General features: G+C 41.7%; 1 protein-coding gene across 5 annotated transcripts in view; it reads left to right on the forward strand.

The window, feature by feature from the left end:
• si:ch211-1e14.1 (UPF0606 protein KIAA1549) overlaps nucleotides 1–15,434 on the forward strand; it is a 33,891-nt gene that overhangs the window by 11,310 nt on the left and 7,147 nt on the right. For 3 of the 5 annotated variants that reach the window (XM_056387734.1, XM_056387737.1, XM_056387735.1), the window contains exons 3-13: nucleotides 1,558–3,735; nucleotides 3,942–4,030; nucleotides 4,457–4,616; nucleotides 4,728–4,858; nucleotides 5,982–6,174; nucleotides 6,258–6,317; nucleotides 6,431–6,576; nucleotides 9,723–9,900; nucleotides 10,673–10,857; nucleotides 14,019–14,254; nucleotides 15,238–15,347. In XM_056387734.1, the coding sequence (XP_056243709.1) occupies nucleotides 1,558–3,735; nucleotides 3,942–4,030; nucleotides 4,457–4,616; nucleotides 4,728–4,858; nucleotides 5,982–6,174; nucleotides 6,258–6,317; nucleotides 6,431–6,576; nucleotides 9,723–9,900; nucleotides 10,673–10,857; nucleotides 14,019–14,254; nucleotides 15,238–15,347 (3,666 nt within the window). Of the gene's footprint in view, nucleotides 1–1,557; nucleotides 3,736–3,941; nucleotides 4,031–4,456; nucleotides 4,617–4,727; nucleotides 4,859–5,981; nucleotides 6,175–6,257; nucleotides 6,318–6,430; nucleotides 6,577–9,722; nucleotides 9,901–10,672; nucleotides 10,858–14,018; nucleotides 14,255–15,237; nucleotides 15,375–15,434 lie in introns of all 5 variants that reach the window. The other 2 variants (XM_056387733.1, XM_056387736.1) reach the window with 1 other exon arrangement.

Here is a 15,434-nt window from a genome sequence, read left to right on the forward strand (position 1 = left end):
TGTTTTCCTGTAAACCATGCTCGTTGTTTCATGGATCTCAAATTCCAATTTGTTGTCAATAGATTCAGCTGTCAATATAGTATTGATTTGATCTAAATATAAGCCAAGGTTGCATATAACATCCGAAAAACCAGCACAGCTTTCTCCTACAGATTCAATGAAGTGTCCAACTTTACTATACAGTCTATTTATCATTCTGTAACCTTTGCCCCAGAGGTGATCAGGGTTAGAGTGAAACATTTCATGATGAATTGTAATCCTATAAAATGTCCTTGTGAGCTGGAGTTTTTGTTATTTCCCCACATATCAGTGTTCATTTTGGCCCAGTCCATTTAGGGAGGGAGCCTGACAGTTTTTGACTGCTCCGGCCACAGACCAGTACTACATCCCCAAATGTCTGTGACTGAGTGAGTGGGTGAATGAGTGAGAGATAGAGTTGAGTTTGTGATGAAGTTAGACCAATGCTCGACTGAGTGTTGGACTTTGGCATGAACATTTTCTATTACATCATCATGGGGCGTTTACAGTGAATCCACAACCGTTTTCGTTTTCAGACCCCTTTAGTGACTTTTTTTCAAAAAAGCAAACAAAGCAACAAATCTAGCGACTTTTCGGACAAATCTTATCTACTTCATGTAGAAGAGAGTTGCTAGTATTGCCCTGAGAGCGCGACCCTCCACAGGCACACCTCTCTATGATTCTAACTTTCTCTCTGAGTGACCATTTTACAAATAAATATAACTGAAATCACAGCCATTGTCTTTCATTTCTGTGTATGGTGATATGTCAGATGACGTCAAGGTTATAAAATATGGATTTTAGCTGCAGCAGAGCAGCAACTTGGAAATGGCTTGGAAGTGACTGCTGTTTAACATGTAGTCTTAATTGGCTGCGTTTTAGTCATTATTTCAAACGTGTTCCATTGTTGGACAACAGAATTAGAAAAAATATGTAAATGAAAACAGCTTTTTTGGGAATTTGACTTTTAAGCAGGTTTTAGCTACTTTCCATTGAAAGCAGTTGTTTACAGTGGTTCAACATCACTTCTCAACTATGTCCCCAGTTTCGCACATGGGTCATACACAGTCCAGCTATATATTAGGTTTTGAACTAGTCTTGTTTCACTAAAGTCATCCCACTAATCTGATGCCATTGTTGTTCATGCCAAGTTATACAATGAAGCTTAGAGTGCCCGCCTGTCTACATGCAGTCATGTTTGCTCTCATCCTGCCTCTCTGCTGAACAATTTGGTAACATAGTCAAAGGGTTGAGGTATTGTTATGTGGTCAGTTTTAAATGTTTGATGTTTGCCAGTGCACAGAATAAAGTACACTGATGAAAGTGCAGTTCACTGAATCTAAGAATCAGATTGACAGGTTATTGTGTATAAAGATATCTAGTCCTTAACTATTTACATCAAGACGTGAAGAAATTTACACTCACTTTCAGTAGTAATGAATTTTAATCAGTCTAGCTTTCATCCCTGTATATTACTTTGTTTGAAGCTATGAATCCTTAGTTGATTTTGGACTAAACTGAGGTATTGTCGTCCTGCAGATGAGTCTTTGTTGGACTCCACATACCACCCCATGGGATTTTTTGGAGCTGTTCCAAGTTCAACAGGGTCATCACCATCCGGCTTACCAGCCTCACATTACACTGCCTTTGAGAGCCCAGACTCACCTGGTTCCCTGCCAACCATTACTGAACCTAACCATGAAGTTAGGACTGCTGACATCATGCTTTTTCAGTGGGGACATGTTGCCTCTGAAAACTCCAAATCCTTCACACCAAGTGACGTCGTTGCAGAAGAACCACATCCTCTTTCCAATCCATCATTAAGCCCCTCTGAACCTGTACTGGGTTCTAGACAACAATTTGAGGCACCAGTTAAACGCTCCACAGACTGGAAGCTGGCCAAGATAAATTCTGCCAAACACTCTTCCTCTCTTTCTACAACTCCTACAAGAACCCCATTAAACCCCTCTGTTTTTAGAAGGTCAACAACATCTCAGCTTGGTTCTAATTCTGAGGAGAAAGCTCCAGAAGCACCCCTCACAACTTTTACCAAGCAGCCGGGTGCTATATCAGAGTATACACCGGCAAATACCTCACAACCTGTTCAGCCACTTGAGTCCCCTAATTTGGCTTACACTGACTCACCAGCAGATGAATCTTATAGTAACATATTGGATGTGAACCAGTTGAGCCCCAGCAGTGCCCCCTTGCTGGAGAACAAACCAGCACAAAGCATAAACATGCTGCCCAACTCGGACGAGATTCTGGCCCCTGGCTACAATGTGCCTTTCATCGCCCCCCATCCTACATCACCTTCATCTGAACCCACTGAGGTCTCTCCAGAGGACTTCTACCCCACCAACACCATGGAATTGGACTGGGGGTCTGGGGACTACTTGGAGACAATGTCATTCTTAAATTCAGATGGAGATGACTATTCTTTGGTCACTAAGGTGCCCTCTGACTCATATGATACAGAAGACTATACAGAAAGCTATGATACATCTTTCCCTTCCAGAGTGGGCATATCTCCTTTGTCCTTGCATCCTCCTCACCTCTCACCGTCTCCCAGCCTCATGACAGCGTACAGTACCATTGTTCCACTAAAATCTATCCACCCTTCCTCATTTTCCTCCACAGTTCACTATACAATGGAGCCTACTCCCACAGCTAACAGTGATATACCTGACCCATCGGACATAGATTGGGGTGATGCTTTCACAATCCAACCGACAGATGTCCTCTTACCTGATATGAACAGCTTGGAGTATTACACCATTCAGTTGACCAAGGAGAACAACACTTCAGACACTGGAGCTGAACAGAGAGGGAACATTACTGTGGTGTCTATCAGCACTACAGTCATCACACCCACCAGCAGCTTCTCTAATGATACCAAATTGACTGAGGAAGAGTCCTTGAGTGATTTGTCAGGGTTTGAACCTCATGAGGACTCAACCACAGTAGTCACAACAGAAAAGAATCCTCAGCTGGTCAATGTCTCTGAACCGTTTCTAGATCCTTCAATAGTCCCAAGCCACTTCTTTGATCCCTCTTCCTCCATCTGGGGTGGTAAAGTATCCGCCACAGATTTGTCTGCACCTACTTTAACTGTTGGCCTGGATAGCACTGCATTAACAGAAGATCTACAACCCCATGCCACACCTTCACTGCCAGTTGATGTAATGTCTTCCTCGTCAATGACGGATATCCATTGGTTTGTTACAGAGACAGTCTTACACAGTACCATACACGCCACTCCTGTCTTAACTGCAACCACAGCCTTCTCTCCTGTTCCAGTTGAACCTGTTGCCAACACGACTTCTGGTGCAACAGAATTAACTCCCCAAAACTTGACTTTCACAACTGCACAAACTCTTAATATTACTTTAGTTTCAAATGAACCCACATCGAATGTCACTTTGGGTCTCCCAGACGTTTTGGGTGATGAGGGGGTGACTGAAAATGGAGTTGACAACCCAGCCACAATGAGCTTGATCCCAACTAGCAGAGAAGCTATTACAGTCTCTGCTGTACCCTCAACTACAACTGCCACCACTACTACTCATCAAGTCACAACAAGAATAACTGCCACCACTGAAGCCTCAACTAGCGTCAACATCATCTCTACCACCAGCGGAAAGACCACAACTGTAGCACCAACATCAAGACCGTACCTCTGCAACCTTGACAGGCCTACTTATTTAGTAAAAATTGGTAAGTTTGACATTTCATTTTGCACAACACAACTCTTAGTAGTTCACGTGTATGAAATATGAAATGAATGAAAATTGTGTATGTATGAAAAATGATGTATCAAAATTGTGACTTAAAACTGTTGTTTGAAATTGAAATATACAAATATGAGAACTTTGTCATAATGAAGTAAGAATATAACCATGACCTTATCCTTTCCTCTGAAGGTTTTCCCTCTGGGGCCACTGTTGGATATGCCAAGTCTCTAATCAAAGACATACTGAAAGTAGAATTCAACAAGTCAGTGGAGCTGCAGGTACATTTATTTCTGTGGCCGAGTAAAGGTAGTTTATTAATTTCAAGATATGTGAAAATCTACAATGTCAATATAATACACTTGACCTAAGAGACCCTGTTAAAATATAGAGTGATTCTGAAGTGAGTGGGCTGTCATGTAATTGGCCCTTACCTACAGTAAGTGTGTGTGTTGGTTTTTGTGTGTGTATATACTGTATTTATGTGACTGTGTATATACATCTACAGTGGTGCAGATGAATCATGAAGGCCAGACCACTTCCTGAGTTTTTTATTTATCTGTGGTTCTGTAATAAACAAACCACAAGAGTAGATCCACAAGAGCCACTGTGACCTTTCAAAAGCATCAGCTGCTTATTTAACACAAGCCACTAAATGACCACTGAGTGATTTTTCTATGTCATATGTTCCTGCTTTGTCTGGGAAGGTTGTGGACCCCCCACCAAACTTTGTGTTTCGGGTGGTGTCTGGCCCAGTTGTGTACACAGCCATATCTGTCATCAACACTCTGAGAAGGTCTGGGCGCCGGTTCCTGTCTGTGTCTCCCAACTGGACAACACCCAACAATAAATATCAAGTCCACACAGGTAAATGACCTTTCAAAATCTGTCTTTCATGTTTGCCAGAAGCACTACACTGTCGGCATTTCAAATTTTGAGGTAACTTTTTAAGACTCTCCATGTTTTTACTCTGTGCAGTGCTGCAGTTTGTCCCCAGCCACATCGATGTGAGGTATTGCAACTTCAGTGAGAGCATTGAGAAAGGTTTGACCAAGGCCTTTGCAGAAGTGCGTCGTCGCTCAAAGGAGTCAACCAACTTCACAGTGCATGTGAGTGGGACCAGAGAGCAGGGACATTTTTCTTTTTTTATCATACAAATAAAAGATGATATTTGTGCAAGCAAGCTGAAGAACCATTATTGACTTCTCTGACCTTGCTTCCAATTATTTCACCACTGGATTAACCTAACCCTGCTGCAGTATAGGTTGACTTTAATTGTGATATAACTTTGCAAACAGGAGTTCTTCTGTGTAATTCCAATTGGTGAGGATTTTAGATTTCAGTAAATTAATGGTGACAGGAATGGTTGCCTGGGGGATCAGAGAAAGCTAGTTTATTAAAATCATTACTTGTTGGAAGACCTAATTACTGGTGTGGTTCCCTATATATCCAGCCATCCATTTCCATTATTTATCAGGTCTGGGTGGTAATATTGACATCATAAGCATAGTAGCCCAGACATCACCCTCCCCATCCATTTTTTACAGTTCTGACTGTTGGATCCCATCCTGATAAGACGCACTCAACTGGGTCCTTTCAACATAAAAGAGAGGCTATTTTTCTCCAAGCTTCTTTTGAATGTTTGAGCACAGACACACAGCAAAGGAAGCTAATTTTTGAGGGTTCAGGCACCTTCAAGTTTAGCTATTTCCTTACTATGACTCTCACCGTGGACACCACATCAATCCTTCCATCCGCCTCACTCATCACTCATGAACAAAAACCCCAGGATGCTTCACTTGGCTACTTGCTCTTGAGGGAGTTCATGCTCTAGTTGTAGAGTATTAAAGAATCTTACTGTTTGTTAATAAAGAACTTATTTGGCTTTGTGGTTAGCTGGCTTCAGTAGAGGTTTGTGTAATCCTATTACACTGATGCCTGTATTAAAGTTGGAATAAATGTAAGGATTAAATCAAGGATTTGTTGCAGCGTGGAAATGTTTTATGAACAACTTGCAAACTGTGCCCTGGGCCACACTGCCCAATTTTGTGTTCTGCTTTCCAATCACTGAAGCCAACCATTTTCAGATTGCAAACTTCATTGCAACTGCTTAGGAGACAAACAAGCTTTCCCAGAAACTACATCAACAGTAGAATGGAAAGTGTTTTTGAACGTTTTGTTGTATAATCATCTGTCTGGTGGATAGTATATCTCTGTCTAATTGTGTTTCAGATTGTAAACATCACCATGGCTGCTCCAAAATATCAGGAACAACGGCTGGTGAGGCAGCCAGTTGACATCACCTTCACTGTGCGTGGTTCTAGGGGTTATCTGATGGGGTCAGAGGTCAGCACCACTTTGATGAGGCTCACCATGGTGGAATTCAGCTATTACATGGGCTTTCCTGTACTGCAGATTGCTGAGCGTGAGTACCATACGATCGTCTCACTATAATTGGGCCATTTCCATGTTACGTTACCCTACTTACACATCTCCTTTTCACAACAGCTTTCCATTATCCAGAGTTGAACACCAGCCAGTTGCTTCGCTCCTCCTGGGTTAGAACAGGTACGGTGGATTTTAGTTTTCACTCTAGCATGCTGAAATGCTGTTACAACTACTTACAGCAATTATGGGATTGTCTTTACACTGTATCTTATTTCTGTTGTCTGTGTACATAGTGCTCCTGGGTGTGCTTGACCAGAAAGTGGGTGAGAGAACCTTCCAAGCCAACATGGAGCGTCGGGTGGCCATGTTACTGGGCGAGGCCATGGGATTAGTCAGACGTTTTAAGAGAGCCACCACCATAGGCAACAGCAGCGTGCAGGTACAAACTCTGTCTCTCTCTGATTTGCGATGCATTTCTCTGGAAACAGTATACAATAGATTTATTTGTTGAATTTCTTGTTCATTACATAACAATACTTTTAAAACTCTTTAACAGGAGGTTTTTTAATGGATTACTGACTAAATCTTGAAAAAGCTTCCGTCCTTGTACCATTTATATCATTATTCCCTGATGCAAGCTCTTTCTAACTACCTACCCTGAGTACTGAGGGCTCATTATGTGAGCGTTGCAATGTTTGTAACCACTGAAAGCCTTGCTGCTTTACTAATCAGGCTCTAGCTTTTGTGGGTTCGCTCCGCACCTGCTCAGCTCATCTCTAAGGGGACAGGATAGGGGTCTGTCACCATGGTAACAGCATCCCATTCAGCCCAGGGGCCAGCCAATGACCACAGCCTCATGCTTCCTTGTTCTTTTTCCTCTTCCTCATTTCTCCTAACCCTGTTACTTGATGGATCCTGTGAGCCACAGAGCTGCTAAGAGCAGATCAATTATTAATTCTTTCTCTTTCTCTGTCTGTACCCTGCAGTTGGGATGATTAAGAGTGTGTGTGCCTCTTGTTGAGAGGGCAGGCATTATGGAGGGAGAGATACAGAGACAGGGGTAGGTAAAAGATTCAAAAATCAGAGGAACGGGAAGAGCAAAACACTTGGATAAAAGAGCCTTGTTACAAGAGACGAGAGATGCATAACTGATCCAAGCTCATGAAGTCTGAGTGCATATGGTGGTCTTTAAACAAGGGGGCTGTCAGGGTGATAAATATCATCCTTGGCTGAGTAGCAGCCTCACTGTTTCTGACCTTTCTGCCTCCTGCGTTGTTGTCTCCATAAAACCCACAGAGCAATTTAGGAAAAGGGAGGACCATGCAGTTGTGGTGAACCTTTAGTGTCTGTCTCTATGCTAAGATTAGATCTTTAATTTTAGGCTCTGGCATTTTTCTGCATTTCAAAATGATATTTTTCACATTCACAAATATGAATTTGTATTATACATAGAAGCTGTATGATGTGCATGTGTTCCTTCCAGCTTTGATGGGATACTGTCATTAAGGAAGTCTAGTTTGGATGGTTCTTTTTTTGTTTTACATTTCAAAGACACTCATCTTTGAGTGTCTGTTGGATATAATGAGAGTGAGGTGACTGAACTTCAGAGGAATCCTTTGTATCACTCTCACACACCGACACACAAACACAGACACATATGTGTCTCAAACAGATGCCCTAGACTGTCATAACAGAGTCAGTGTGGTGTTGTCACCTATGAGAATACCTCATGAGTCTGCCTGGACAGATAAAAGAGGAGGTTGAATTGGGGTCGCACAATACACACATTCACACTGCCATCTTTCCACTCTAATAACCGTGCATGGACTGGATTAGACTGTGGATGAGGGAGCCTGCCCAGCCGTTTTTCTGTGTCAGCCCAGGCATGACCTGCGCTTTACTCTTTCCAGTAATGCAGACAGCAGACTGCACTGTGCCTCAGGGCATGCAGAGGGAGACACACACACACACGCACACACGCGCACACACGCACGCGCGCGCACATGCACACACACGCACACACACACACACACACACACATATTAGGCAGCATGGAGAAATATTTAAACAATGGGAATACAGAACGTGAGATGATATATCATGAGTGGGCTGTTTCCAAACACCTCATGTAAAAAGACTTGCAGAAGTTACAAGTAAACCTACACAGGTGTCATATTGTGTTTGAAGAGGTGTACAACACATACAAATACATACAATACAACTGAAATATTTGACATGTTATTTCTGTGCCTGATGACATTAAGAGGAATGTAAATGTGCACAGCTATTTTAAGAAAAAGCGATAGCTCAGAAAGAGAACATGTAGTTTCTCTGGGCTGCTTTATCAGGGGCTTCTATAATAAGTCTCAATCCAGCAAAGAAAGTAAGGAGGCCAACTAGTGCCTTAGTGCTTTAATTTTAGTCACAAAAACTGAAAAAAATGATTAGTATTACAGGATTCCATAGAAAATGAGGTACCATGGTCACCATTAAAAAGTCATCCATATTATTGGAATTGTGACACTTTGCTCATTAAGACCTTCATTAGTCAACCCGTTCTGAATGTAGAGAGTGTAGTGCCTCATCTCCCATGGATCCTATGTTTATTTTTGGAAGCGCTTCTTCTCCAATTGCCTGAGCATTGTCTATTAGAAACAATTTTAGCAGGGTGAAAGAACACTTACAGGTGACAACAAATGGGAACATCAAAATTAAAACACGTTGCACAACTCATTTTAATTTTGATGGACTTGAGTTGAAGCTCAGACTAGTCTGCACCTTGCTGTGTTTGTGTTCTCAATGTTAGAAACAAATAGGAAGAAAGAAAGAAAAGAGGAAAACATGGGCTCATGGTGACAGAAAACCTTTTATAAGATGATTAGTAAACATCACAGCTGTGAGGTTTGCAAGTGTGGGTCCTTGAGCAACGCAAAGAAGAAGTAAGGTCTATTGAGTGTTTTTCCAACATCTGGACATGTTTATGTTTTGAAGAGGACATAAGATGCCATGGTGTCTGCCAACAGTTTAAAAGAGAGTTGTTGACAGCACAGGCAGTCATTTCATAGTACTCATTAGGTCTGTTGATTGCTCTGTGTAACTGAATAACAACCAAGGAATAGGTCCTGGAATCCTTTCCATGTACAAGACAATGTGTTCTGTGTAACAAGAAATGTTTCCTTAATATTCCACCATACTAAAGCCCCCAAACACATGGCTAAACAAACTGAAGAGTTCTGTTTAAGTCTATGGATGCAGTCCCAAATCTCCCATGGCCTTGCCAAAGATTCAAACTTCCTGAAACGGTTTTCTGTCTTAAAGCGATATTCATTCTCCAATAGCTCAGTACAATGAATGCAGGACTTGGATAATAGAATACAGTGATGGATTTAAGTTGCTCTGATGATATAAACCTGTTATTTTATACATTTTCATGTGTTTATTGACATTTCTCTGACTCTCACATAATTAAAAAGAAATAAAAAAATCAAACCATTTATATGTGCACTTACTCATGTACCACATTATTTCATACAGATACTTGGACAAGTGACAAATTGTACCATCCTTCTTTTTTTCAACTCCAAGGTTGTACGTGCAAGCCGGCTGGCGGGTGCGGACCACCCCTTGGAGATAGTGTATTTTGTGGAGGGTCCCAGTGGTCAGAGGGTGCCTGCAGTCCAAACAGCCAACCTACTCAACAGCCTGGACGTTCAAAGAGCTGCCATCGTCTTGGGATATCGTGTGCAGGGTATTTTAGCACAGCGTGAGTACCATTCAAGGGCTTCTAAGTGATGTAGTGATGGAGAAGATCAAACTAAACAGAGCTTCCATGTCTGTGAGCATCCACATTGCCAAAGTGTCTGAGGGCAAAACACTGAGCCACTGCCATTTCTTGAGTGCTGGTAGAGTTGTAATGTAGGTTATGAATATTATTAATAATGGACTTCCCTATTTAGTGTGAAGCAGAGTTAAATATGTGTTGAAAACAGAGGGAAAGAAAGAGAAATGATGCAATATATAAAATTGTTCACAAGCTCCACATAAAAAAACTAGGATAAGGCTAACTGCTGGCTCAATGTGTTCCTTTGTATGTTTATAGTAACATTTGAGCTAATTACCTCCCCTTGTACACACTACACAACAAGCCTGTCTTCCTCATTAAGAATCTAAACAAGGGATGACGGCCTAATGAGAGCACCTCAAGGGAGTTGTGTTTCTGTGCTGACCGTGTTCTCTTACGGTACTTTCCCAGGGGATGAAATGAGTGTTAATTAAAACTAATGAAGGTCTGCATTGAAGATTAGAGCAGTTAGACAAGAGTCAGCACTCCAACAATACTGCATGTTTAGCTTAGCACCCCCCCTAAACTGTTTGTGAATAGGCTTAAAGGGAATAAAGGGGTATGTTTGAAATATTTATACCACGTACACAGATGAAAGGACTCTTGTAACATAATATATGTGCCATATTTGTATGTCAAGGTCAACTTCAAACTAAAAACTTCCATGTCCCTCTGTCTAACTGTTTGTTTAAAGCTGTAGAAAAAGTGACGGCTTCACCCTCTGATGCTGAGAACACCAACATGTGGATCGTCATCGGGGTGGTGATTCCCCTCCTCGTCGTCATCATCATCATTTCAATCCTGTACTGGAAACTGTGTCGGACAGACAAACTGGAGTTCCAGCCAGACGCCATGACCTCCATCCAGCAGAGACAGAAGGTAGAGTCCTATCAGCGTTGTACAGTGTCTGACCAAGGCTTCGTTGCATCAGAGTTTCATATTTTAATATGCCATGTTGTGTCTTGTACAGCCAAACTAGTTTGCCAAACATTACCGAGATCTGCGTAGAAAGGTTCAGCTGATCTGGGAAGCCAGAAAGCAGAGACCACTTTTAAATTCAAATGAACTGCTAATGAACGGGGGGTGTATCTGTCATTGCCGTCAATGTGCTGTAGGACTGCACAGAATCTGGACTTCTTCTTCATCATTTCTTCTTTTAGATTAGATTAGTAAAACTTTAATGATTCCAGTGGAGAGACTTATTAAAGGACATGTTCAACTGGATTAGAAGTCATGATGCTGAGATGGGCCTCGTCTGCCCTTTTATTTTATTTAAAACCTTTTTGAGGTTTTCTTATACTTTCTGCATCAGTTCACTCTGAGAGACATAGGGTCAAGTTTACTAGAGAGTCAAAGAACAAGCAAGGGTTATGTGATGCTGAATTATTAATCATTCTGGTGTTTAGATTTACTGGAGTAGTACACACCTCCCATATAGTCCAGTGTGTAGTACAACTAATTAATTGTGGTACTTAATTAATTGTGACAGCAATTCTACTGCCCAAAGAAAGCCCAGAGCTTTAAAAGTCCAAGCTCTGGGCTTGGACAAAATGCTATCATACAGTGTTTTGTCTTTTATGCTTTTTGTTTTGGTGAGAAGGATGGGCAGAAACCGTTATTCCAGTGAGTTTAATCATGTGTGATACAATTTAAAAGTGGCTTTTATTTTGGATAGTTTCATTACTGTGAAGAACGCATGCAGGACTCTCCGCTGTGCTGCACCGACCAACAACAGTACCAGAGAGCTCTGTACTCTCTGTGGTGCAGCAGTAACTGTCTGTCTGAGTAGCACACAGCTGCAGTGCTATCTCAGCTACCAGGGACTCTTTCATCATTAACTCCAATGTTGCTGACACAAAAATACCATTCTAATCTATTCCTAAAAATAATTTTGTTTGCATGCTGAATTACAACCAGTCTGTTTTCAGGGGTCCATGTATGTGGATTTTTCTTTTCTTTCTGCCTCTGTCTTTCATTCCACATGCATTTCTTTGGTTGAGCTGAGCTGTGAACTGAAGCCTTCGCATTGGGTTAATGCAATGAATCTAAAGTGCAGAATCAATTACTCTGCCCTCTCTGCCTAACACAATCATCTGTCACTTAACACCACTCCTCTTCTCCCAGCCTACTACGTCATTCAGAGAGTCAAGGACCTCCCTTCGCCAGAAACTCCCTCCAATTAAAAAGGATATAGATTTTAGTGAGGAAGAGGAGTATGAAGAAGAGGAGGAGGAGGAGGAGGAGGAGGAAGAAGAAGAAGAGAAGGAGGTTGAAAAGGGGAAGGTACAGAGCAGTGTCTGGTGGTTTGTAAAAGATGTAGTGGAGACTTAGTTTGTGTGTATATTTGCTGTGAACACTGGCTGTTCTCTGGTAATTATTCTAATCTTGCACAGTTAATTACATAAAGAACGCAGTAGTCAATATTTAATAGTCCAGAGTTTGAGTTTTTGGGATGTGACAGGTAAAGAGACGACAACATCATCACTCGAAGTATTTACACTATCCACCATTGCTTCTGCTTAGAGACCAGTAGCTCTTCCCAAGAGCAAAAAGAGTAATAGCAGTGAGGAGGAAGAAGAGGAGGAGGAAGAAGAAGAAGAGGAGGAGGAGGAAGAAGAAGAAGAGGAGGAGGAGGAGGAAGATGAGGAGGAGGAGGAAGAAGATCAAGACAAAGATGAGGAAAAGGAGAAAATTAAAAAGAAAGAGATGAAACCAGAAGTGCACAGAAGACAAGAGAGCAAAGCAATGCAGAAGAAAACAGAGGGAATGAAGAAAGAAGAGAGAATGAAAATGTTGTCTAAAGGGAGGAGAGCCAAGGAGGAGGTATACTGTGTAGTAGCTATAGAGACTAGTGCGTGTTTGCATTAGTGGACATTAGGGTCCTTCTTTCCCCAGTTTAAATGACCAGACACAATAAGTCCAGTATTATACATATGGCAGATTTCACTACGGACTTAATATTGGTGTGTTTGTCTTTAGATGTGGTGAAGTAGATTTATAGATGTCATTTTGGGATGTATCAACTGTTTGTTGTGAGTGTTTCCCCAATTTACCCTTAGACCACACTAGTAATTACTGTCTATAATGTGTGGGAGATATCACGAGCTGTCTGTTTGCTTTCATTCAGCCTCAGTGTTGATTATACTGAAACGGCTTTTACTATTTCAGCTGCAGCTTTTTGAATGCCTTCTTTTTCACTGACTGGCCTTGTTTATATGCTGCGGAGAGCAGCACACACAAACATGTACACATACTCTCTCTCAGGATTAGCAGTTTCATACTGGCAAGCATCACACTGGATTAGCAGGTTTATACCAACAAGCCTCTTTAAGCCACACATTTTGCTTCAATAAACTCAGCGAGTGTACATATAATTCAGAGAATTAACAGGAACATGTCATGTCACTCTTCTCTTCTCGTGTAGCCGCATTTTAGTGTCATAGGACAAGAGTTTCACAAACTGCAAGTTTACTGAGTTCAAATACTGAGATCTGACATCCTCTGTTTACTCTTTCGCTGTTGGAAAGTCCCGAGGGCTTTACACTCAAATAGTCTCTCTGCTTCAGTCTCCAGCCTCCATCCTCCACCACCTCAAAGGAGAGCATGCAGCTCAATGTTTCCCCACAACTCTCATCCCTGTCCCTGTTTCTCACAGTCTTTCCCTTTATTCATTAATGACTGTCTGTCTGAGTCTCCCTCTTGTACACCCATTCAGCAGTCATTCAGCCTAATTATGAACTCCAAACTTGTCTTTCCATCTGTCTGGCTGTCTCTCACCACTCTTGGTCTTGAGAGAAATTTCAATGCAACATTGTCACTGCTGTGGTTTAAACTGCAGACTCATGTCATCATGCAAAATATGTCAGTATGATTGCACATGAACAACACTACTGAATATTTCTTTAGTAAATATTTATAGTATTTTCAAACTTCCCTCATTCTCTCCCTTACCTCTCTGTCATATGACTTTCCACCTGTCTTTCCATTCCCTATTTCCTAAAACTGTGTATTCCTCCTCTCTTTCCTTTTCACCTCCTCAGTTGCAGGCTCCCAGTGTGAAAGGCTTCGACTTTGCCAAGCTGCACCTTGGCCAGCAGAGTAAGGATGATGTCATGGTGATTCAGGAGCCTGTCCCACCAGGGCCTGGCCCCGGGCCCCTCCCCGTGTCCATTAAAGATGGCCTCAGTCCATCTGAGAATGGGGAGATCCCCACACCCATATCCAAAAACTCAGCCTCCTCCACCAAGGCGTCCCGCAGCGGCCGGAGGCGAGGAAGGTCAGTACTGCTGATTGTGCAGGGCAGGAGGAGAAATTTAGTATGAAAACTTGTCGACAGTAAGTCCAAATAAATAGAGTAAATGGAAATATTAAATTCCATCAGGTTGTGTCTATATCGGTCATGCTGTTATAGTATATGTAACTAAAAAAAGTACCAAAAGGAGGCCCTGAATTATCATAAGCAGCCTATGTTTGTGCCGTGTTTTACTCGCTTATGTTATGGTCAACAGATCATTTATTATAGTCCTCTTTTTTTTTTTTTTTTTTTTTTAATCCACCAATTTTCACAGACAGAAATGTGTTTTGGTTTTATTCCTCTTCTCTTTACAGACTTAGAAGATATTTATTTAGATATTGAACATAGCTTGTGTTTTTCACCCCATCACTCTGATTTTCCACTTACCTCAGTTGGGACAGTCACTCAACCAGATTAAAATCTTTTGACAGATCCTCTGATCAATTATTTATGCATTTGACAGTGAGGGATCTTCATTTGCTCTTCAACAATTCGATTGTATAATAGCTGGGTTTTGCTTGAATATGTCCGTCATTACTAAAACATCCTAACCAACTGCTATGATTAATAGACTATATATGACTACATATGACTCCAACACAGTTACTTGCTGTTTTCTTCACTTTATAATCAGCCAGGACAAATTAATTGTGACTAATCATTCTCTTAGTGAAAATACTTTTCTGTTTAGCTGTACGAGCTTCATATCACATTATCATTTCTTAGAAGACTCCCCCCAGCTTTTACCTTTCTGGAAAAGTACTGTTTTTGATTATGCATGGCATTTCAGCATGTTAGTATGTTCTTGGGCTTCTATTATTCATGTAAGTGTGTGTGTGTGTGTGTGTGTGTGTGTGTGTGTGTGTGTGTGTGTGTGTGTGTGTGTGTGTGTGTGTGTGTGTGTGTGTGTGTGTGTGTGTGTGTGTGTGTGTGTGTGTGTGTGTGTGTGTGTGTTTTTCTGATAGGATCTCGCCGTCAGACGGTGACTCTGTGGTAAGTGACCGTTCCAGTGAGCGGGAATCCACCGAGGAGAACCTGAGAGCCCACGCCACACCCAGTGACGGCAAGCAGACCCGTAAGCTTCCCATCAATGTTTTAAATGGCAAGTGGCCTTGGCAACACTCACATCACTCCTCCAAACACGGAGAGCGAATATGAGGTG

Source organism: Seriola aureovittata, chromosome 10, assembly GCF_021018895.1.
Source record: "Seriola aureovittata isolate HTS-2021-v1 ecotype China chromosome 10, ASM2101889v1, whole genome shotgun sequence".
NCBI lineage: Eukaryota > Metazoa > Chordata > Actinopteri > Carangiformes > Carangidae > Seriola > Seriola aureovittata.